General features: G+C 39.0%; 2 protein-coding genes across 5 annotated transcripts in view; one reads left to right on the top strand and one right to left on the bottom strand.

Moving 5' to 3' along the window:
• GNS (glucosamine (N-acetyl)-6-sulfatase) overlaps positions 1–13,245 on the top strand; it is a 22,017-nt gene extending 8,772 nt beyond the window's left edge. Inside the window, exons 7-15 of one of the 2 annotated variants that reach the window (XR_012834071.1) lie at positions 1,958–2,040; positions 3,431–3,549; positions 4,115–4,218; positions 4,620–4,721; positions 5,926–6,033; positions 6,726–6,836; positions 8,771–8,931; positions 9,587–9,722; positions 13,171–13,245. Coding sequence is in view for 1 of the 2 variants with exons in the window: in XM_075745737.1 (XP_075601852.1) it covers positions 1,958–2,040; positions 3,431–3,549; positions 4,115–4,218; positions 4,620–4,721; positions 5,926–6,033; positions 6,726–6,836; positions 8,771–8,931; positions 9,587–9,671 (873 nt within the window). In the remaining variant the exon portion in view is untranslated. Of the gene's footprint in view, positions 1–1,957; positions 2,041–3,430; positions 3,550–4,114; positions 4,219–4,619; positions 4,722–5,925; positions 6,034–6,725; positions 6,837–8,770; positions 8,932–9,586 lie in introns of both variants that reach the window. The other variant, XM_075745737.1, reaches the window with a different exon arrangement.
• Positions 4,715–24,869, bottom strand: LOC104640342 (adipocyte plasma membrane-associated protein-like). 3 transcript variants are annotated; one of them, XM_075745770.1, is made up of 10 exons: positions 24,866–24,869; positions 23,565–23,654; positions 22,886–23,007; positions 19,437–19,535; positions 17,844–17,993; positions 17,296–17,408; positions 15,945–16,105; positions 14,996–15,191; positions 5,858–5,921; positions 4,715–4,862 (listed from the first exon to the last, which is right to left on the bottom strand). In XM_075745770.1, coding segments are annotated over exons 1-9 (951 nt in total). In that variant the 5' UTR covers positions 24,868–24,869; the 3' UTR covers positions 4,715–4,862; positions 5,858–5,903. The 3 variants fall into 3 exon arrangements, with proteins under 3 accessions (XP_075601885.1, XP_075601874.1, XP_075601864.1); XM_075745759.1 differs by having other exon boundaries at positions 4,715–5,921; XM_075745749.1 differs by lacking the exons at positions 4,715–4,862; positions 5,858–5,921 and adding an exon at positions 12,475–14,180.

Here is a 24,869-nt window from a genome sequence, read left to right as displayed (position 1 = left end):
GTAGGCTCAGACCCTTGAGTCCTTGACTTTGTAATGCTTGCTAGACAGTCTTGCGTTGTACAGTCTTGGTCCTCAGTTGTGAACCATGGCAAATGATGGGTAGCTGTCTGGTGTCCCAAGCAGGACTTCATAGTCCAGATGAGTGGTTTATCTAAGCTGTTCTGAGAGAGAAGCTGATTAAGATACGTGTTGGGTATTTCTCCAGCATGCATTGTTTTTCCTGCAAAATTGGAGTGCAGCTGTGTTTAGATTCTGCTGGCAAGATATGGTATGCTGTCTTAAGATCTCCTAAAATTTCTGGAATGTAGGGTGGCAGCAGGATTGGTGGACAGCTTGAGAAAAGAGACTTGACAGGGGCTGATGGAGAAGCAGATTTGAGGATTCCGAGTCAGTGTGAAGCTTAGTGAAATCCGCAAAGGTGTTTAGCTGCTGTATGAAGTTTTTGAAACTTCAGAGGAAGGTAGGAAGAACAAAATACTCCAGAAGAGAGGAAGGTTCTACTGCACTAAGTGACTTATCCACCTGAGTTACCCAGCAAGGTTGTGCCTTATGCAGGGCCTCTCCTAAGCCTATTGTGAAAGGCAGCTGGTGTGCAGGTGACACTGTCAGCTCCTCTGTACTCTGAAGAGCTTCTGCTGAGCTGGGGATGGGGTTTGTGATGGCTTTCGTTACTACTACCTCTCTCAACCAGCACACAAGTCCTAGATGGTTGGTCTTGATTATACTGTGTTGCCTTCCTGAGACAGACTTAGCATCTCTCCAGAGAATTCTTTTAACTACTGGAAAATAGAGATCTAGATACAACTGAATTTAAAATAAATTGGACCTGGTATTAAGTTCCCATCGCCAAAAAAAAAAAAAAAAATCTTTCCTTCAGCTGGCATCAACAGTAAACAGGGGAACTGAGTAACAGCAGGAGATATGAGTCACTTCATTGTGAGTCCCTAAAGCCTGAGCCCGTTCAGAGTCACTCGCTTGTGACATGAAGGCAATTGCATAATGAGAGGCTCTATGGAGAGGCGTGACCAACTAAATACAGGCTCGAGCTGGGGGTGATGAGCGGGTCATCTCTGACCTACTAAATGAGAAAGTGCAAAGCTGCATTGAGGTGACTTTCTCCTTTATTCTGCTTCCCACTAATGCTAACTTTCAGGTTGTTCACAACAGACCTTCCCATGTGTTTGTGCAGCAGCTGACCCAGTTCAGACTGGTGCTTCAGGATGTGGGAGTATCACTTTTCACATGCCTTAGATCATTTCCGTTACTTTGGGGGCATGGGTGAGGGGAGAAAGGGAGGGGCTGTTTCTGAATGTTGGGGATGCAGCTAGAAGAATCAATAACGCCTCAGCTAAAGAAATGCTTTTGTTCTGGAGTCAAAATCCAAATAAAATGGTAATGTTTCTGCTCCCCTCAGTAGTCTCCAGCCCTGAGTTCATAGGCTACCAAGAATCTGATAGTGGCACCATTACAGATCTTTGTCCTCACCTGTCCTAACTGCTTTTGATGCAGGAGTTCCTCCCCACGTCTCTACCTATGCTCACCAGTCTTAGGCTGAAAAGAACCTCACTTTGACAACCAAGTCCAACCTTACAGTGCTGCTCAATCCTTCAGATTTTTTTTTCATCAGACCGTATCTCTGGGAGAGCTTTCCCTAGCTCCTCTCGCAAACTTCTTCCCTGAGCTGCTTTGAAAAGATCCGCAGCCGTTTTCTTCTCACCAAGGGCTGAGCATAATGGAGCTGTAATGCGTTCTACTCTTGCAACTTAGATTTTACATGAACCAAGAGGGAAAACTGGAATCAGGTCAGTTTGATAGCATTGCCTGGCTATTTCACAGGAATCATGTGGATGTTTTACCCTAAACAATGTTTCTGTTGTAATTGGCCTAAGAAAGGTTTAAAAGCTGGTACTTCTCTCCTATACTGATCTTTTTGTCTTTTTTTTTTTTTCTTCTTTAGAACAAGCACTGGTTAATTCGACAAGCAAAAACTCCAATGACTAACTCATCAATACAGTTTCTTGATGATGCTTATAGAAAGCGGTAAGATTTTTTTGTTGTTGCTTAAGATTTCTACTGAGAATTTTTTATTATTTTTTTGAAAAAAGTATTTTTTAAAAGGGTTGTAGTAAGTCTGACAATAGATGTCAAATTGCCTGTAATAGTTCTCTGGCATCTGTCTCAGCAGACCTGACTTTCTGTTTACTTTTTGCAAAGAAACTTGTCATTGACTTCAGAAACATTTTCCTCCCAAATGCTGCCATCATTTATCATAAAAAAGACAAATCACGCTCAGTATCTCTACTGCTTCTCTTCCAGTACACAACAGGTTTTCATAAAAATTGGTCTTACCTTCTACTTCACTTGAATTCCAGATTCTTACATGATCTGTATCTAATGTGATCGATTTATCTGCTTTATCAGATCTATCTGATTTATTAACCTTGGCTCTCAGTCTGTGGTCTCTTTACATGGGAATACCTGACTGGCCAAGGCGAGTGCTCGATTCCTTTTTATAAACAGGGATGTGGAGAGTACTGTGAAGATACAGCTTGTTCCCCCTCTTTAATAAAAAGGACGGCTATTTGTTTACACTGTAGGTGTATTTTCTTTTAAAAGTCTGCAACAAACATTAGCTTAACTTTAAGTGTTAAACTCCATTTTGAGTGGTTATCGGGCATTAGCTTGTCACTTTGGAGATGGAAAACCAAAGTTTTTTTCAGGCTTGCTTTATAAAAAACAAAGGTAAAATTATGCAACAAAATCTTAAATTAAGCCTGGAGATGATAGGAATCAAGAACTGAATAGCCCTAGTTAATTCAGTGTACTACTAGTCTGTGGAGGCTTGTTATGTCTTACCAGAAGCAGTCACTGGTCTCAACAGCAAACCTCGTGACAAAGGAAATAATAACTTGTAGCTGTTCAAAACTTTAGATACACTGGAATAATGGACTCTGATATTACATGAGTAATACAAAATAGCTGATGTAGTTTTCAAGCAGAAAGGATCCCATACAGACAATTAAATTCACGGCAGTCTTGTATTTTTAATATTAAAAACTAGGCATAAAGAACTAATAACAAGTGACCTTGCAGGAGATAACTCTGACTCTTTGCCACTGTGTTGCTTCAAAGTTGGTCTTGACTGTCTCCAGATAAGAATTAATTGGTATTTTGATGTCTTTCTCAGACACTACAGAATAAAATCAACAAGAACTGAAGACAAACAGTCCATTTCTATCTTAAATTGTAGCCTCAAACAGTACAGTGCAGTAATCTATGAAGTTTGTTTTAAACATTTGCAAGAAAACTAATCCGCTTACAGTGGACTTCTGCCTCTGTTGACTTGAAGCAGAATGTGAATGCCCTACCTGCAGTCAGAATTCTTCTAAATTTTTCATGCTTCAATATGAATAACTTTGTTCCTGTATAGGTGGCAAACTCTACTGTCAGTAGATGACCTGATAGAGAAACTAGTGAAGAAACTGGAACTGAATGGAGAATTGGACAACACGTACATCTTTTACACATCGGACAATGGCTACCACACTGGTAAAATTTTCACTGCTTACTGAACATATGTAGAAGATCCAGGAATCGCATAATATTTCACCCTCAGGACCACCCCGGAAAATGGAACAGGTTCTATGGGAAGCCATAGGCATGAGAAGTATTGATTTGAGTTGCAAAACAATTTGGAGCTGCAGTGTGGGGTGTTTGGGGATTTTTATTGTTTGGTTGTTTTTTGTTTGGTTACATTTTTTTAGCATTAATCTCTACCACTGTATCCTGGTATACGTAAAATTACGACAGAAAAGGAGGACGGGTCTCTGTACTCTGTAGGAAGAGTTACCATGAAAGAGTTAACCAGTAAAAATCTGTCAAAGACCTGTCTGTATCATGTTGTACAACTAAAAAAGCAGTATCTAAGCTGTTAAGTTTTGTAAGATACAGCTTACACTTTGAAGCTGTCTGTTCCCATCCTCTACTTTGTTAATGTAGTTCAGGTTAAGAACTTCTTGTGACTTCTTAAAAAAAATTGGCTGCTGGAAATTATGTAACACAGGACTCTCAAACCAAGAAGCCATCTAACTTTTTCCATTTTTCTGTTGTACAGGCCAGTTTTCTTTGCCAATAGACAAACGGCAGCTGTATGAGTTTGATATCAAAGTTCCATTGCTAGTTCGAGGACCAGGGATAAAACCAAATCAGACAAACAAGGTAAGGAAGAAGTGAAATCAGAGTACGGATTTACTTTTAATATTGTTGCATAATTATCAACTTTTAAGTAATAATTTATCCTCTTGCCTATATATGTATCAATGAAATGAAACCTATGGACTGGTAGAAAGTGCAAAGACCTCATTCTAAAAAAGCTGTGTGCTCTTGTTTGAATCAGTAATTTTGAGTAATTGCAGGCTACAAAAGTAAACAAAACATGAGGCTCACTTTCCAAAGGCCCCACAATTGCTTTTGAATGTTACAGGACCCATTAGCCTATAAAGATGAAATTAAGTAGTGTTTAGGTACACCTAAACATTACAAGTACTTAAAGTACAGAAGTCTCGTTATTACATCTGTTAGGTTCTGGTCTTCTGAAGTAAGTTTTCCTCACCCTGCAGATGCTTGTTGCAAATATTGATTTGGGTCCCACTATTCTGGACATCGCGGGGTATGACTTGAATAAGACCCAGATGGATGGGATGTCGCTGTTGCCGCTGTTGGTAAGTAGCTGGAAAGGGATAGTAACTGGTAATTCTTGCAAGGGTTATTTTTCAAAGTGAATACTGCTTCCTTTGATAGACTAGGTCAACTCATAGTCCAGGTTCTTCCCTTGATGTCATTTTCACATGGGATGTTGATAGCTTAGTGAAAAAAGTAGGTATCTTGTTTAAATGCAGATGTATTTTCACAAGCTCTACAACTTTGTGGTCATTTTGTAATAGAAAGTTGTGTCATCCTTTAGCTAATCCTGATATTTTTAATAATTCCCGGTTTGAAGGCTGCATGTTGTTTCTGCCTCGCATCCTCATTCCCCTTTTCCTTAGGATTTCTCAGAATAGACACAGGAAAAAAGCAGACTGTTCTTACTTAAATCTTTGGTTTGCCTCAATTTTCAGTAGAACTAGTTTTTCCCCCTAAACTCTGGGAAAATGTGTGTGGTTTTATAAAGTAAACCTGACCTTTCCAATAAGTAAGCAGAAGCCTATTTAAATAAAGCTGCTTGCAGTTGATCCTTTTAGTTTTAATTAAATTTAGTCTATAAATTGAAGGCAGCTTACTTGGAAACGTAGGAGATCATCCAGACTTAAAACAGTGCTTTGCTTTTAAAACCTTGTATCCAAACCTTAAGCTGTTCTTTAGACAGAAGCAGGTAAAAGGCATCTAGTTTAAACTCTGATGGAATCAAAACTGTGAAACTCATTGTTCTGCTGTATGTGCCTGTGATGGTCCTGTATATTAACTTTAAACTTCTCTCTCCCACTGTCTTTTAAAATGCAGCTACAAATAGAGCAGCTTAGAACTTAGTTGCTTCTTAAAGCGTTTATCTTTCCTTACGCCAAGGGTATCTTTTTCCATCTGTTGCGGTAGCCTGATAGAAACCAAACAGAAACAGCCTTGTTACAGGGATCTGGTCTGTAATGGAGTAGTATCTGGCCATGGGGCTCCTATTTGGTCTTACTGCGTGCTTCTTTATAAATTGAAGACAGTACTTTAAACCCTCACAAGAAGGTGTACTAATATTTTTGGAGTTGGATCCTTGTCTTCCAGCTACACAAGACATTGAAACCTAAGGCTAAATATTATTTTAAAATAATTCAAACTGCCCTGTAAGGAGTGGGCAGCATTAGTGTTGTACCAGGCATGGAGAATTTCTTCTGTTTCACAGCGCAGTGGATACTAAGTCATGTTAACCTCTTGTCCTAGAGAGGAGACAAAAACGTGACATGGAGATCAGACTTCTTGGTGGAGTACCAAGGAGAAGGATACAACGGCAGTGATCCTACCTGCCCTGGCCTAGGACCTGGAGTCACAGTAAGCACGACAAGATCTGTTAATAGTAGAAAATAGCTGTTGAATTAAACCTGTTTGCTGCATAGAGTAACCTAGTTCTGTAAGTAAGCTCCCAGTGTCTTGGTAAGTAGGAGCTAGCTCTGTAGGTCCTGTGCAGCATTTAAGAATTGGAAGGAGACATCCAGCCATGCAGAACTGATGTGTCCATATGACCATACATGACACAGTAACCATTTCAGTGGGGATCTACAGGGCCTCAGGGCTGGGGAGGTACACAGGAAGGTGTGGGCTTGGCAAAGTGAGTGGCAGCGACACCATGTTCTTTCTAAACTTCCAGTGACCTCGTCACCTGATTCTTATCTGTGACTTAAATAAGTCACTAGCTAATTCCTGAATCAAATAAGGTTTGCTTTAAGTAAAGCATCCGATTGGTGTTGTCTTTAGTAGTGGGTGTTGTGGTGTTCAGAGTATGTACATCAGCTTCCCAGACAAAATGTGCTTGATCATGCTGAGTTTAATAACACTTTTCTTAAATTTAGAAGAGGTGAGTTTTTGCTTAAAATCCCCAGTGGAGACTTGAATGTGTTAAATTCAGATCCTGGTGTTCATCAGTTAACTGCAGTTGGCTTGAGCTGGTAGAGACTCTAGGCAAAGGATTGCTAGTTCATCTTTTTTTCCTGCTCTGAAGTTCTTGTTCACTGCTCACTTCACAGCACTGCTTCCCGGACTGCGTCTGTGAAGATTCCTATAACAACACATACGCTTGTGTAAGGACGCTGTCAGCTTCCTGGGATCTGCAGTACTGTGAATTTGATGACCGGGAGGTAAGTCTCTGTCTGACTAGCAGATGTCAACTGTTCCCAACTGTGTGAGTGACTGTCTGCACTCATATCTGCTTTCAAGGTTTCCATAAAGTACTTCGAAAAGCAGATTAGCACTGGTTGCAGAATAAACAGCGAAGTATTTATCTGCTGGTGAGAATGTTTGACCAAAACTCTGGTGGGGTTCTGGGAAGAAGAACAAAGAAAGAAAGAAAAAAAAAAAAAAGGGGGTGGGAGGGGAGTGAGGAAGGGACAATAGCCTAAACTATGATTATTGCCTTCTGGTATCACCTAACAGCCTCACTGGGAGCTGTGCTGGGGGGGGGGGGGGGGTGTTCAGTTCTCTGTCGCACCCTAATTCCATGTGGCAGAGTCTTCTGTATGACAAATATTTTCTGTTACGCTGTACCTCTGCTGTTCTTATGTTCAGCTGCAACTCTCTTCCCTGGGAAGAACTGGAATCCCAGGCTAATCATTTCTATCACTCGCTTGTTTGTCTGGCAAAACAAGTATTTAAGTTACAACTGTGAGAAAGGCCTTTAACCTTATCGTGAGTTGTTTGGGTATAAGGGACGTCATGTCCCCCCTTCAGAAGCTGTTCAGATATCACCGGTGGAGCACCCACTGCATGTACAAAATCGGGTGTGCACGGGGCTGATCTTTACTTGTGCCCATTTGCACACAGTTGTTTCAGAGAGCAGGTTGGGTTTGAGGCAGCTGGGTCACAAATCTAATAAACTGCATTGTCAGCAGATGCACCAGATGCACAGTAAATACATAAACAGTAGGTACCCTCAGGTACCATGCCACCACACAAAACATTTTCTGGTAGTCTATAATGAACAACTTAGACCATGGGAGTAAATCTCACAAGATGGTTTTTGCAGTAAGATTGTAAGACAGACTGTATAGGAGACCAAGATACTGATTAGCAGGCCCTGCCCTTCATTTTTTCACTTTCTGACAATTGATGATGAAGTTAAATGAATGTTGCAGCTTTCTTAAAAGTAGACTCCAAAGTTGATCTGATAATACACTTGATGTCACTTTTTTTTCCAGTAAGAGGGTATGGCTCTGGCATTTTTGGGTCACTCAGCTTACCTGGGTCAGCTAAATTAAGACTAACGGTATTGGGAAGATGCAGAAATGTGGCTTTTAAAACCTTAGAAGAAAGCTTGCAACCAAAGTCTGTCCAGATGCATCTTTATCTAAGTTAGACACAACCCAGCCAGTTTTAATCAGTATCATCTGCAATCAGACTTCTTACTCTAGCACAGACAAAACCTTAGCTGAATTCTTGAGATACGTTTGACTAGTATTTGTCCTACTGAATGGTTTAGGGATTTAATGTACTGAAAAACAACTCTGCCCTAAAATCCTCCAGACAAACCTTCTGAAAGCACACAAAAAACCTTCTCAAAGTGTGTGCGCACCAAAAAAAGCTTTCTTGTATTAGGGTTTTAGCATACTTGTATTCAGCAGATTTTGTTCATGTAGTCAAGACATCTGAGTCTGAGAGCTGGAAGTAGCTGATGAGCACATAATGGTGATGTGATGGTCATGAAATTGTGTATTTTGAGATCCATTAATGAAAAGACAGCCAGCTTAGCCATGGCCTCTTGCTGTGGTCTTACAGTCATAAGATGGGTTATGTGTTCGTGTGAGGAAAAAATCTGCGGTGCAGCAGGTGAGTACTACTTTGGAAGAGTTTTGACTTTCACTCAGTACAGTACTGAGTGAAAAACTTTAGCGTCACCTACATGCTGTCCTATCTTTGACCACTTAGCCACATGGCTAAGTATGGCTTACGTGTGGGGATGCTGCAGAGCAGTTGAAAATAACATTTGAGACTATGTGCTTTCATAGTGCTCTTCCCAAACGATAAAATGTTAATTAGCATTTAGGACTTAATACAGTGCAGGAACTTTCTTCTACAGGTGTTTGTGGAAGTGTATAACTTGACTGCAGATCCACACCAGATCAATAACATCGCTAAAACAATTGATCAAGAAATTCTAGAGAAGATGAACTATCGATTAATGATGCTGCAGTCCTGCTCAGGAGCAACTTGCCGTACACCAGGTGTCTTCGATCCCGGGTAAACACTGGTTCAATGAATTATGGTGATACTTTTAAATATAACTGTGTATGTTTAAAATTCAGCTTTTATAGAGGGTATTTATGATGGAATATAATATTACTGACATACCTACTGTTGTTTAATAGAGATGTTTTCCTGATGCTTCTATTTTTTTTAATCTTTAATCTCTATTTTAATTTAACCTACCAAATATAACTTGATGGTATTAATACTACTACTTTAATCTTGTCAGCCACTGTTGACTTAGAATAATTGAAGCTTACAGCTGTGCTGAGCAGTCAGAGACAAGTGACCTCAGGTTTGCCTGCAAACAAGGAAAAGCTCTGCAGGTTTCTGTAGGCAGGAATTTCCCAAATACTTGTTCTGATTGTTCCTGGAGATGATCTTGGCAAAGAATGTTTCTTGCAGGACCTAAGCTGTATGTGTTAGCCAGCTGTTGTAAGTAAATAGCATTTCTTACCTCAAAATTCAGTAATTGTTTGGACCGAAGCTGTATTAAGAACTACTTAAAGTGACCTTACAGTTGTGCTACACAAGTTTGTCATTTGAGGCAGCAAAGTTTTCTGTTAGAATGCTAGAAAGAAGCTATTTCTAGAAGTGTTGGTCACTGCAGGCAAACTGTAGCTCACACTGACTCTCTTCCTTCCTACAGGTACAGGTTTGACCCACGGCTCATGTTCAGCAACCACGGTGTTCGGGCTCGGAGGTTTTCTGCACAGTCCTTACAAGGCATTTAGAGCCTCTGGCAATCAGCACCCACTGATCAGTTTCTCCAGTGACTGCAGCAGGTCTGTCTCTAACTCTCTTGATCACAGCTGGAAGACTTTTAATGGGCTATTCAAACCCTGTTTGGAAGAAGAACCCTTGTCTTTAGCTGGTTGCCTTGTGCAATATGTATACTTCACAGCTGAACTGTAACTCTAAATTGTTAGACACAGCTAATCTGTCTTGCTCAGATAATTGATTACCATCTTTGTCTTTCAAGTACCTTTTCATATCACAGGCACAGAGGTGAACCTATGCCTATGAATCTGAACAGTTTATTTTGTTCTGAGAATCAGTAAATGCGTATTTGAGTCGGGTTAGATAGGCAGGTGCTATTGCACAGTAATGCTCACCCATATTCAGAGTCATAGACTTTCTTAAAAGCTATGTTTAATTATAGGTTTCCTGTATTGAGCTCAAAGCTGGTAATGACAATAGCAAACTAGCCCAAAATAGCGTAGGAAGGCATTAGTCAAAATGGTAGGATCTGACTAGCAAGTGTCTTGTGCAGAATTAAGATCCATACGCAAAATGCTGTCTTTCAAGGAGACCACTTCACATGAGACCAATGAATTTTGTAGGACAGCTTTGGTAGCTTGCAGACAAGAATGTAACTTCAACCTCCTTCTAGTTTGAAATGCTGGAATGGGTTACTGTGTACTACTGAAAAAACTCTTAGGGTTTAATATAGGCTTCCTAGTGAGTTAAACAAGAGTGCTGAGACTAACAAGTATTCAAATAAGTGTGCCTGTGTTTTGAGCTAACTCTTAAGTCTGTTTTAATATATGAACAGAAGTGGTACTAAAAAAAAAAAAAATCCACAAAAATAACAACCCAGGGCACCATAAGTAGAGTTGATCTGTCTCTAACCTCCAAATGTCTTGAATTGTCTAACATGTTGATTAGTTTCTTGAAGGTAAATTACTTTGAGAGCAAACTAGCTAAAAAGAAATAAATGGTTGCTCACTAGAAGTTAGGCTGAGAGGGCTGTTTTGAGGCAGTTTAAGTGCTTCATAGAGTGTTGCTTTTTGGTTGAGACATAACTGCTCAGAACCTGCAGTAAGTGGCCTTCACACCAAAGGACTGATGGCAGACATCTGGCTGCAGTACGTTATCACTTGATTTCCCTTGGGAAGGGTGATGTTGTCTTTTCAACCTTCTGATTAGGCTTATCTGAAATGCAGCCATCGCTGGCACCCAAACTTCAGTATCTTTCTAAACCCAAACTTGCGTTAGCCTATAACTTCTGTATAGATTCATCGGCAAAACACCGTCTAGAAACACTGACTTGTGTATCTTTTGCGAGACAAGTTCATGTTGCTTGTGGGCAAATCAACTGTGTTATCAGGCAAGATAATAGTTCTCTTGTCAAATGCAACTGTGGCACAACTATTTAGTTTTTAGTTAGTTATTTCAGATATTTTACCCAAATAGAGATCATGATGATTTCAACTTCTGTCACATAAAACCTTCTACTAAGTAATCATTAAGTAGGCAACAAAGCCTGACTCTTTCAAAACTGTGAAGATGCATACCCTGGCGCACAGATCCACCAGCTGGACACAAGCAGTGCTACAGTAAGAGAAGTAGAACCTTCTTTGCTTTTAATTCTGAAGCACAGAAGTTGTCCTTCGCATAGCTTAGAGTTGCAAACTTCTGTCATGGTCTACAGGTTAGATTTTGTAAAGCTTTTGTCTCAAATCTAACTAGTTTCAAATTTCTAGCGTGACCAAATGTTTGGAGACAACACTCGAAAGGTAACTTTTCAGCTGGAGCATCTGTATAAACACGGAGGTTTTTGGATAGTCAAACTACTTACACACTTTCAAGTACTCAGGACTTTTTTCCTCCACTACTACTGTAGCTTTATCCTGTTCTTTTTCTCAAGCCTTAGTATTGCCCATGAATATCCTTCAGACTCTATTTTGTCTTCAAAAACAAAACCAAAGTTCTCTTCATGCTCTCAAGTGTTTTCTTGCATGCTGAGCTAAATCTAAAGTTCACTTATGTAGTGTTTTGCTCAGATAATTCTAGCAACTTAGACTTGTTCTTTGTTTAAATTTTATTTTGCTAGCTGTGTGGAGACCAGTGTGAAATACAGTGATTGCTGCACATTAAACCTCAACAGTTCCATCAAATCTAGGTCATATGTCAAGTTTCTACTTGAGTTAAGTTTCAGTGCAAGTAATGTGTGTTCTGTTGCTTCTTAATGGAAAAAACCTCTGTTATGGGTAGAGATGTTAAGGGCACTGTCTCTTCTTAAAGTGATCTTAAGCCATAACAAGGAAATTATCTTTTAATGATTTACTTTTTGCCTAATAACTAACACGAAAGATGACAGAATTGATATAGATCATTCAGTATGTGTGACCAGATGTTGTACCCAAATTACCACTCTTGTTATCTGTGCACACCTGTAAAGCATTTTGTCTGTAACTAGGCTCAATAACTTAACACACTCACTATCACAGAACCACACTATACCTGAAATCTGCAATAGGTAGTAAATGTTGTATTAAATTGAAATTCAGAACGAAATTAGTCGGTCCTTACTTAACCAAAAAGAGAATAGCAGTTCAGGAAAACATCTGTTTCACTCCCACTTTTGGTTAAGAACTGTTCAGCAAAAGCATGTGGTTGAAGGAAGAACAGGAACCAACAGCTGTCTGCCTTCCATTGCTTTTGGAGGAGTTTGTTGTTACTTGTCCGGTGTCTATTTCCATGAAGCAGTTAATTCTGAGTATTTTTACAGCCTTGAATGAACAGTGTTAATTCTTATCCTTGATGAATAAATAAAAAAACCCCACTATGAAGGAACTTTGATTCTTACCCAGATCTAATTCCCAACTAAGTGATTTTAAGACTAAATGGTCTTCCTGGATATGCCAATTCATATGCTATTTGACCATGGCTGTATCTGTACCTTGTTACTAAAGGCATTTGTTAGATAAAAGGGCCTTACTGGTACAGAGTTGGGTTTAGGTAAAATGTGATTTTTTTTAATTTTTTTTTTTAAATCATTATTAACAAAACCAGAGCTGTGAATTTTAATGATCTCATCTGGTAAAGTAGATACTATACAGGGAGAAATACAGTTCATAACTTTATTACTTTATCCTAAACCAAAAACCGTTCAGTATCAGCACTTCAGCATATCTGAATACAGCTAGTACCTGCTTACCCAGCACAGGCCCAGTAAATGGGGCTTCTTCATTTTGAGGAATTAAGCTGTAGCAGGGACAACATACATGCAAACACACATCCAAAGGACTACTAATACCTTTTCAATCAAGTTAAATTTAAGACTGATTCTACAAGCTAAATACAATATTTCATCATAATGAAACAGCTGTCATTTATTGTGATTCAATTAAAATGAATTTTATTTGTATTACTCTCTGTATGTGAGCATACTTTGCTGTGGCATGTTGTGAGCATACTTAACTTCTGCTGTCTTGAACATTTGTTTAGAAAGTGCCCTTCCAGAGGACCCTGTTCACTGCTGCACTTTTGCGGAAAGAAAAAATAAACTGCCTATCAAACTTCTCTTTCTGTTAATTACTTCAGTTAAACCTTCCTGAAGTATCAAGCTGTGTCACACTTCCAAAGACTGAATCCCTAATTTATAAGCTGTTCTCTGTTTACCACCCTGCCACCTAACGATGGCCACTAGTGAACTTTTCTATGGTCACAGGGAGCCTTATGTACAGCGTCTAGTAAGACAACACGTGATTACTTTGTACCAGGAAGAAACACTGAGGTGAGAGTGTTTGTACTTGTTCATATTTCCTTGGAAACTGATGTAGTTAAGTAAATGGAAAACTTTAACAAAAGAGACAACAGAGAAACTGCTGTTCATAACTAAAAGCAGTATGTTCTGCTTCTGGCAAAGAGGAAGAATAAAATCCTATGTAAGGCTTTTTCCAAAATGGGAACTGTGAGCAACAGTAAGATATGTGCAAGTCGCCTCAATCCCTGTTACAGAGCTGAACTCCTTGGATGATTCTGTGCAACTGTTTAAAAATGTACACATAACTATTTTCTGAACTATAGAGCAAGGTGATTTGGTACCTTTAACCTACTTAAGTCTGAGGCTTTCACAAGCTTCTAAACCAAGTATTTCTGAATTGTATTTTCATTTCTGCTTAACCATGTGGTATAAGTTTTGTTTCTCCTTCGGTGACGTAGCAGTTGTTCATTAAGTAGAGAAAAGTATTTAATGGCTGCTGGAAACAATGCTCCTATTTTTCTTTTGATGCTGCAGCTTATGAAAACTGTGAAGTTTACTGTAGCACCACAAGAAAAGGCAGCTCTGTATTACCTAGATACACCTTCCCATCATGCTCAAAGACATCACTGACAGCCCAAGTGACACTACCATCAGGGTCATGGAAGCTTGCCACAATGTCTCCTTTATCGTTAATTTCTAAGAACAAGCCGTGTTTGTGAAGAAAAAGGTTGTAGAATGATAAAGGAGTCACCTGTTTTAGAAAAAGAAATACAGTGTTAACACTTAATTCAAGGGGGGGGGGGGGGAACATGATCATATGACTAGAAAGAAGTGGCAATGCTGATCTATTGCTTTCCAGATGTTCTAGCTAGATTCACCTGACACTTAATCTTTTGATAATATCCACTGGACTGTGTCTAAAGCTGGCAGTCCACTAATTGCCTACTAATCTTAAAGTACAGGTAGTGCCTGTTTGCTCAAGAAGGTGTGGATGTTGTTTGAATTTATTCCAGCAGCTAAAAGCCACCCATTTTCTAAACACAGGATGGAACACAACTGAGTCACCTGCTTCAGTGTTTTTCCTGTGCAAGTTCTAAGGAAAAGGCAGCCTGTTTCCTACAAAAAGTAGCATGGTTAGTTGTAACCAGCTCCATGACACTTGTGTGGCAAGAATGACTTTGCAGGGTTTGATTCCTATAGCAAAATCCTTGTATTTTGTGTAAAGGGTTCTTTACCTGCCTTGACAATATCATGTTGCTATAAACAAAGGGCTGAGAGCTTGCAACTGTGGACTACTTTTGTCAATACTGATTTTCCTACTTTTATAAATGGGTTCTCAATATTACTACTATAGTAAAACTGCTGTGGTTTAATATGTAAAAAAAAAAAAGAAACCGATCCTCAAACGTTCCAGAAAAATCAAAGTTAGTATGTGTTGGGATGCGGGCTGGTAAAGATGAAGCAGTCATCTATTCCATTTCCTAATGAAGAATAACAAGTTTTTTCATACTTAAAAACAACTTTTTTGCAACACCAATAGTTAATACTACACAGTGTCAAAGTTACCTTTGCAATAAATCTCTTCAGGAATGGATACGGTCCTAAAACATCCAGAAAAGGAGAAAAGAAACTAGCAAAGCGAGTAGTAGATATTCCAACTCTGTATAAGCCTGTGTTTGATAATCTGATGTTGTCTGGATACCCAGGCAGGTTGTCCACGAAAACTTCTTTTTTTCCTGCGTTAGTTCCACTCACCCAATAGCTGCAAAAAGGAAATTTTGAATATGAGTTACAGCGGCTGCTGCAAAACACGACAAGCTTAACAAAATGGAAGATCCATCATTTTGCTTTGTGCAAGGAATTTTTCAAAATACAAAAAAGGACTCTGCAGGAAGTAGTAAATGCAAAGGAGGACTAAACTTGAGTAATGATGATTGGTCAAAACCCCTCATCTTTCTACATGTAACATAAACACTATGTCCTTGTTCTGTTAAAAAAAGAACTACTCATACAAACTGTGCCTGTTAAAGGAAAACTAGTATTAAATTTGACTTTAGACCTTCCATGAAATAAAAAACTATTAAAACACTGACTCCCTTTAAAATGGAAAAAATGGGGTGTTATGCTAATCATCATAATCATGCAGTGACACTGGTCCTCTGAGGTCTGTTGTAACTGTAAGAACGGAGTCATCAGGATAATTGTAATTGAGTCTGAGGGAATTAGGGCTCAATAGATCAGTAAATTGGTATAAAAGACATTTAGCAGTGGAAAGAGCAACTGTTAATCTCTACCTAGAATTAACTAAAACCTATGACTCTTGCAACAGAAAAAAAAGTAATTTAAGTTTCCAATAGCAACCCTGTTAACTGCACATCTGCAGTTCAAATTTTTAGAAAAGCAAGGAAAACCAGGAAAATAACATAAAAGTTATGTTTACCAATTGATTAAGAACATGTAATATAAACTAACATGTAATATTTTATATCTAGGAAAAGAATGATGTTGAACATACCGTATGATTCTACATATGCTGGTTTCTGCTATTAATATGTAATCTTCATAGGGAGACAGCGCAATCCCATTTGCCATGTACAAGCCACTGAGCACCGTTCTTCCTGTTCTTGTTACAGGGTCATAGGCCAAGAGGCGACCAAGATGGTTTGTTTCAATTACCTTAATCAAGACATCTAATGAAAAACTAGGCTATCAACATACCTGGTTTCAATTAGAACAGAAAAATAATCAGAAGACATATTAACATGAATTAGATTAAAGCAGACTTTACAGAATGGCAGATGGCATCTTTATAAAAACAATAGGCTCGCACCACTAAAGGAGCAAAGGATTCTGCTCGTGTCCTTTCCCAGGCTGATCACAGCATTCTTGCAAAAAACAGAGGAACTTGGGGGTTATAAAGCCCAGAGTTCAAAATACGTAGTTCTGCAGTTCCTGCTTTAGTGAAATATTGAGGCTTATCAGGTTTCTGTGAACAATTGCAACTTCTTCAAATCAAACCAGAAAGCATTCACGAGTGTTTTGCTAAAGCAAGTGAACAGCAGACATTTTACCTGTGGTATGAAATAATTTGAGTAAGCTGCTTCTGCTAAAAATCTGCAGGGCAGCTTTGAATTATATAAACATAAGCTCTGTGAAGAGGAAACTGCCTTTATGTTTGTCATTTGTACTGACAACCCTTTGTCAGTTCTGAAATACTAAATGGCAAAGATGATGTACTACCAAACAATAATTCTGATAGCTTTAAGAAACAGCAAGTGGCACATTAGAGATTTCAACCATTCTCTTTTTTTCCCCCTATAATAACTTGGATCTCAATTCCCACCCCTTAAATATGTTTCCCTTAATCTGATTTTTCTCCATGCTTAATTTCATCCACAGTTGTGGTAATAAAGATGAGACTCAGTGCAAACTTTGTTTCTGTGACCTCACTGAATTTCAGCTTTACGATCAGTTCGTTCTAGATGATAAAGTTTGTCTCAAAGGCTATTACTACACCTTCAAGCAGACCAGCAATTTACTACCTTGTATTTACAGCAGTATAAGAGCAGCTTGTAGACAGATACCAGGGAGGAAACTAACATGCTGTAAAAATCCAGACTAGTGTATCACATGACAATTTCTTTTTTTTTCCGGAAGAGCAGTTACAGAATAGCACAGCCCATCCTCTGCCTCAGGGCTCAAACAGGCTGCATTCATAGCATGCTTAGCTAAAACACACAAGCACAATTGGAAAAAAAAAAAAAAAAAAATTGTCTCTTCTGCAGCCTAGCACATAGTGCTGCCAGCACAAAAATTAACACTCAAAACTGTCTGAACAAATGGTTACAAAGATTACCTCATCTCACCTCGTATTTGTGATGTCGTCTTTCCCACTTGCTGCTTGAGTCCGTAAAATAAATCAAACTTTTCTTTGATATTTCTAATCCATTTAGGAATTTGAAAGGCAGCCCATCCACACCTGGTTAATAAAGATGACTACTAGTTAAAATAAGTACAAAACCACCAAGTGTTCAAAATTATTCAGATCCACACAAGCTTAAGGTTTCAGACATTGCAATTCCAAATCTCATAGTTAATGCTATCACTATCCTGCATTTGTCCCAAGCTGAAGTCCAAGCTCCAAATTACTTTCATTTCCAGGGAAATATGTTCAGGTTGCAGCTCAACATAACACATACCAAACCAAAAGCCTCTCACAAATATAATTGCTTTTGTTTTCTATTTTTTAAACAAATCATAAAAATATAAAGCCACTGGGCTTTCAATCAGCCCCAGTCCCCACACTCACTAGTACTGATCTCAACTGATTAAAATGTCTTGATCTTTGAATTTATACATAAACATGAGGACCAAACCCAAGATCAATCTACTTCCCCACTATCTGTAGCATCACCTTTTTCACTCGCTAGCAGGAGGGTTTTCTCTCCTGTCCTTGGATTGACTTTGTACAGGCCTAAATAAGAATCCGCCACAATCAAGTTACCGTCCTGATCCATTCGGACTCCATGGGGCCGTCCACATAATGGTTCATAGTCTGGAGTTCCTGAGATACAAACAGGAGGATGGGTAAGACCAGGAGGCTGACAAAATGAAGATCCCGAAATGCAAAGGCTGCAAAGCACTAAACTATCATCCTTGAATAAACCAGATCCTTAAAAGCTTCCTTAAACTGTCTCTAAAAGTAACTTGCAAAGGAAGTGACAGTAGAACATCAACCTAGTCATCTCTGTGCCTTATTACTTCAGAAAAAATTTGCTCTCAACCTTCAGAGAAATTCAGCTCTACTCTGTTTTCCCAGACAACTTTAAAGATGACTGAAGAACAGGTAGGATTGCTAAATCTGTAAAACAAAATTGATTAGCTATTGTTTATTTTATATTCCCAAGAAGAAGATGGGAGAAACCCACTTTTAGGAAAAATTTAACTAACTACTTCCCTTCAGCTGAGGGGCCCGAGTTCCACAGGTCACATGAGAGTCCTCTAAGTAATCCTCAGGTAAAGCTACAAAAAAACAGATCTAACATGTTTAATATTTTTATAATGAGTAATTTTCCTGTGAGTAATTTTCCTGAGAGCAGTGAAATTAGTAAAGCTTGACATCCTACAGTTTTGTGACCTAATGCCCTCTACTCCAAAATACATAATTTTCCCCCAGTATGCCAGTAAGCAAGGGACAGCATCCACTACAGCTCACTGGAGCTGTAACACATCAGTAACACATGCTGACTGACCAGCAGCTGCCAAAAAGTTAGCTGAGTTCTGGTCTCACTCTGAATGGATCGATCTTTTTGGTCTCATTTTTGGTTTCTTAACTTCCACATAGTCAATTATTTATATAAGACTCAGAAAAGTTAAGTAATCTTTGAGAATTGTTTCAAATTCAGTCAAGACTAGCCCATAGCACAGGAACACTGGGGACAGGGAAAGCACCTACCTAACTCACATTTTTTAGGAAACCAGGCTAAAGCCAATCAGCTACTTTAATGGCCTTTCAGGCCTGTCTGATTCATCAAAAAGGAACAGGATAAAAACATTTCAATGTTTGACTTCCTCATTTACAAGTAAGGAAAGAAAATGCAACCTTGCAGTCCAGTTACTGGTGATGGTACCATGACATGCTATTCTGAGTCTCTGATTCCTTTGTAAGATTTGAACTGTTTCTAAAATACATTTTGATCTTGAGGCAGGAAAATAATTGGATAAATTGTCTTTAGACCACCCTCAAAAAAAATTGGTATAGAAGGACTTCTATAAAATGTTGTTCTTTATTTAAATGGCAAGCCAGTCTCAGGGGCTACAGAAGTGTGCCATTATACCTTAATCCTACCTACATTAGGAAAAACTACATGATAGCAGCAGGCTTTTCTTGCAAATTTGCACAAAAGAATCAGAAAACATTAATGGCAGCTAAAATAGCACTTCAATTTCTCATTCAGTGACATTTATATGAACAAGTTGGCATTTTCACATCAAAACTGTCGCTCACCACATTCAGGCATATTCTGCCCCATTTGAGTAATGAAATGCAGCTGGTCACCACTGATCATCCACAGTTTCCCATCCACAGTACCAGTGTAGATATTACCTTAAAATAAGTATATTAGAAGACTGTTTTAAAAGGGACCAAGGCAAATGAAACTTAGTATAAAAGAAGGACATTCCTCATTATTGTGAGCCCTTCTTTCTTGCTCCTAATTTATATATTTATACATACACAAACCAACAAACCAGACAGGAAACCATACAGCTTACTTTAAATGTATTTTTATAAAGTAGAGAGAGCAATAATAAATTGGAGATTAGAAAAAATATGAATTGTTCATGTTTATTTTAAATAAACATAATACATTAAAAGCCATCTTAAGACTCCTGGGTTAGCAGCAAACAAAGGCATCAAGGATGGGACTAAAGATTCATAGGGATATTCTCGTACTGACAATGAAAATCAGTGAAAGCACTAGCAGAGCTCATGCAATCTACCTTTTTGTCCTGAGGGTTTTGCCACCTTATCAGCTAGCTAAAATGTTCAGTAAATGAAAGGAAAACATTACAATGACTGATGCAAAACAAGAAAGTAAACCCTTCTCCTAGGACATTAAAATCCTAAGCAAAAAACCCAAGTGTGTTTGTTGGTTTTTTGTTTTTTTTTCTTAAGCTGTGATGTTTTGCTTTGGTTTTGAACCACCAGAATAATACCAAAAAGGTGTAAGTTTGCATTAAAGGACTAAGCCCTTTTTTTTATTGGATACTTGCTTAGCAGTTGCATTCTGCTCTGCTTTTAAAGTGTTTAAATTAACAAGGCAAAAACCTCACAGAAGGTCTTCAAATCTTTTGACATTGTATTGTAACCCCAAAACCTTCTGTGTAGAGTATCAAAGGAAAAATGCTAGTAGTGGTTAAGCCCCGCCTTTAAAAATAGCTTCCTCCTACCTTTTGACTTGTCCAGGCTCTGAAATAGTACAATGCACATGACCAATCCTAGACTTACTGTTCAACGAAATACACTTTTAAAGTCTGTTAAGTGTCTGGAAACATTCCTCTGATTTGTCTTTTATTTACATAGATTGAACTAAAGTAGACATTATTTTTTTATGTGTAACCTGCATTTTCACCCTAGCCTTGTTTATGTCTAAAAATGTGCACTGTCACTTGGCAAAAAGAGTTAAAAGATACTCCATAGATGTTATGCTACCTTTCCAAACCAGTATTACTAAAACCCCACAGATTCTGACTTTGTCTGATGAGTAGTTACACCAGATCAGATAAACAGGTATAAAGATGTCTAGCATCTGCTCACTCACATCTATGGAAAAATGTAAAGAGCAAATAGGACAGATTCTCAAAGTATCAGCTGTCAAATCTAGATTAAAAGAATTGTCTAGGATTACTGGCATACAGAAAGCACCTGTTTATCCAAAGGGAGAACTTCGGAGCCACTGTTCAATACAAAAACTTTGCCTGGGAAAAAAAAGAGGCTGAACTTTGCTGTCATTAAATATACTGGCATTCTAATGCCTCCTGAGGCATGTTGGAAACAGCTGAAATTTCTGATCACATACCAGATTCTGTATTTAAAGTGAGAAAGCTTAGACTTGTAATGCTATTTTCTATCATGCTATGCACTAGGCTATGATGCTATACTTAGATTTATATAGCTAGTGCAAGTGGGTTTTGCACTAGACTTCTCTCATGGCTATTTGCAGTAAAGTGAAGGCAAAACAGAACTACTCTAATTATCCATAACATCCTATCTTATTCATATGGAAAACAGTATTTACCTAAGTCAGGCAACATCACCACAACACTTACTACAACTTCAGTCATATTGTATGACTTCAGCTAACTGAATCCAGTCTCCTAAAGCATCCTTAAATTCAGGGATGATCCATGGTAGAATTAACACACTCAAGAAAAATAGAACCAAAACTAGTGCTTTATACAGCATCATGAAAGACATTAGGTTTGGCAGCACAGCGCATTTGCAGGATCAGTCCTCGTATTTAAAATATACTTTGCAAAACTCCAGTTGTGAACCCTACCCTTTCTGAAAGTTGTAGAGGAAGAATTGGAGAACAAAAAGTGTGATAAAAAGACAATTTAAAATAGCACCTTCGAGGAAAGCAGGAAGGAAACAGCTTTGAGAAGACATTTGCCAGGAATGGGTGCCTCAATGCAAGGTGGTGAGCGAGGTCCCTTCCAGGCCTATGCTGCTATGGCTGAAAGAGCTTCTAATTTCAGCTTGCACAATGGCAAACAAGAACATTCCAGATGATTACCTCTCACCTCTGTATCACATGACACAAGACGGTATCTTTCAGACAAACACGTCCTGGGCTATTCAATATTTCCTTGGAAAAAACCATAGAACTAGTACCACCAGTAAGGGAGGGTGTCTGAACTGCCTGGCTCAAACTGCTCTGGACTGGGAGTTGCCTACTTCTCTGCAGTGGCTACTACAGGTATTTATTTTACCCACTTACACACCAAGAGAAGAGTAATTCCTCCAGAACAGGTAAGTCCCGAGTCCACAGCACTAAACCTGTGTCCTAAACAGAAGATCACAATGTCTCTCCTCTGTTTGGCTTCAACTTTCATCACAGTCCCTACTTTGGTCACACTCTGGGTAAGAGAGTTGTTGGAAAGATGCAAAACATGCTACTGGACACAGCTTTAGCTTGCTGCGATCTGTAAGGTTCCTGCACCTGCTGTTTTGCCACCTCACAGCTGCCAGACAACCAAGATGAATTACGTGGATAGGTAAGAGGAGGTTCTATATTACAGTGAAAAGTTCTTTTATATTCTGAGCTGCTCTAAAAATATATTTTTGAGAACTATGCAAAGTTTAAAATAACTTTATTTGCCTTCCCTCTTTGGCTCTGTTCAATAACACCTTTTGAAATAACAGCATGTTGATCTCAGTAACTGAGCTTGAGCAGCAAATTAACACTGCTTCTGGAGACCTGAAACAGAAAAAAAAAACCCCAAGGCAAGCATATCACTAGTTACATGTCAAAAGCCCAAGCTTAGACTCACATTTGGAAGAACTCCCACAAAATCTTTAAGCTGGTTTTTCATGCTACTTTTAAAGAATATGCCATTTTACACCTTTTTAAAAATATATTTTAATACAACTTCTATATATCGCTAATTTGTAAGTCCGTGTTTTTTAATATAGCTGTAGGACATTTGCTATGTCCTTGGAAGCAACAGATAACAAAATGTTCCAGAATATTTTCAGTGAAATGTTTACAAATGTGAAGATATGGAAAAACATACAATTATCTTAATATGTTTGGAGCAATCATTTAGCAAACATTAATATTTTTCCTTCTTTGGATTTAAACTTCTTAAGTCTCCTCTTTTAATAACTTGATCAAGAGATGTATAACCTGTAGTAGATGTATAACTTTACCCATTTGGAAGTTATCTACTTGCCTTCATCATCCACAGTAAAAGACTCGGGACCTTTCAGTTTTCCTGTGAAGATTCTTTGTCCACTCTGAAGCTTTTTATTCACTTGCAATGATCCAACTAAGGCTGGAGGTGGCTTTTCAAAACTGCACCAAATAAATCATGAATGAGACGTTATAAACAAGACAACACTGGACTGTAAAATTAGTTGAAGGGAAAATAATAACTCTTTATTCCAGAGATATTAGTAACAAGGTATCCTTTTTTAAAAAATAATTTGTTAAAACAATGACTGTTTGTTAAAACTATTACTTCAAACTAAATTAACAATTCTGTGGAGCTTGCACACCCAGACTAAGAAGAATACTGACTTTTCAGAAGATTTTTTTTTTCCCCTGAAATCAATACAAAGTTGCCATCATCCTGAGAGTTTTATTCCCTATCACTAGTCTGAGATCTACTAACAATCTCTCTACACATATGTAGGAATGCTACACTGGTCAGCATTGTTTTGCTTTAAACTGACTTTTTAAAAAAGTTTTTATTTTTCAGAAACACAGTTTCTCTTGCATGCAAACTTAAGCAGCATGCTTTATTTGCTCCTGCAGGATGAAGAGCATAGTTGAAAAGTTTTGAAAGCATAGGTATTTCCTGACAAACACAAGCATGCTATTGAACTTCAAAGTTAAGCGGGAGAACATACATGAATGGCTCTGGATCAATGGGAGATGGTAAAAAGTAAATGCTAGCAAAGGTAGCGAGGACTGCCGCTGGAAACCCCCACGCTGGGAACCTGGGAGGAAAAGAAAACAGTTGTATACTCATGCACATACAAGAGGCAAGTGGGAGGGTACTAAGAAGAGTCAATTGTTTTTAAAAGTTAAAAAATTTCAGTGCTAAAAATTAAGACTGAAAAAGGACAAAGCAGACTGCAACAACCTGGCAGCCCCTGCCATGGGAGGAGCGACCCGGCTGCCCTAGAGCAGTACTGCTGTCCTTCTCTGTTCCTGCACTGGAGCTTCCCCAGTCTCCAGATGGGTGATCTGGCCCCTGAACCAGCTGAAAACCACAAGGTTTCTTTTGCTGAGTTGTACTTCTAGTAGTACGTAACTGCTGTAGGCAGTTACACCCAGCTACTTGTGTGGTGAGCAGCTTTGCTGACTCTAGTATCTTTAAAGCCTTTTACCAACCTTACCCCAGCTGAGTATTGGAGTATTTGCTATTAACAGGTTTTACGAAGTGCATGCACAGTCATAATGTGGTTGTTGCACTTAACCCTTTCTATATGGATTTTTAGCTGAGTTTTTTTGGACTTGGTGGGTAAGTTTGACACATGTGAATCTATGGGGTCTTATGTGAATCCACCTCCAGGGAACTGGTCAAACCATTATCAACTCCTCTGCTGCTGGGCTGCAATGCCCAGTGAAGAGCAACAGAGGGACCAAAGCAAACAGTAAAACAGCTCTGCTCTACTCTACTGAATTCAATTAAGGAGGGTTACACCATTTTAGAAGACACAAAATAACCACAAAACTAAACAGACACATTTCTCGAGAAAACGGCTAAAACTCTTGAAGGGACATGAGATAAAAAGGGGTGAAAGGCATTTCCTGAGGAGGGAGGACCCAGGTATCACCTCTAGCCCAGGACACTTTCTCACTGTATTAAGCTTGTTTCTCCCAGAGTTTTTTTTGGTTTTTTTTTTTTTTTATAAGAAGCCACTCACCCGTGAGCTTTCCCACCCAACTACGGGGGAATACCACTCACTGCGAGCCCGTGGCTCCGCCCCCTTTGTGGCGGAGGCACCTCTATAACAGAGGAAAGCCCCGCTCCGGGCCCTGCACCGCCGTCTTCGTGAGGTAAAACATGGCGGGGTCGCTAACCACGGCTCTCTCCCCTTCCCCCACCACCCGGGACAGACCTCTCCTCACACACCGCCGCCGGCTTTCACCGGAGCGGGAGGACGCCACCACCCTCTTCCCTCCCACGGAGTTCGGCGCTTACATGG

This window comes from Balearica regulorum, chromosome 1 (genome assembly GCF_011004875.1).
Source record: "Balearica regulorum gibbericeps isolate bBalReg1 chromosome 1, bBalReg1.pri, whole genome shotgun sequence".
NCBI classification, from domain to species: domain Eukaryota; kingdom Metazoa; phylum Chordata; class Aves; order Gruiformes; family Gruidae; genus Balearica; species Balearica regulorum.
Note: the sequence above shows the minus strand (reverse complement) of the source record. Positions and strands in the feature narration are given on the sequence as shown.

Bases quoted from the DNA above. Each gene is read 5' to 3' on its own strand.
- LOC104640342 (XM_075745749.1), bottom strand. The intron at 17,994-19,436 runs GTGAGCGACAGT...TTTGTATCTCAG, and splicing joins GCAGAATATGCCTGAATGTG to GAACTCCAGACTATGAACCA. The intron at 17,409-17,843 runs GTGATGCTACAG...TTTATTAACCAG, and splicing joins CCTGCTAGCGAGTGAAAAAG to GTGTGGATGGGCTGCCTTTC.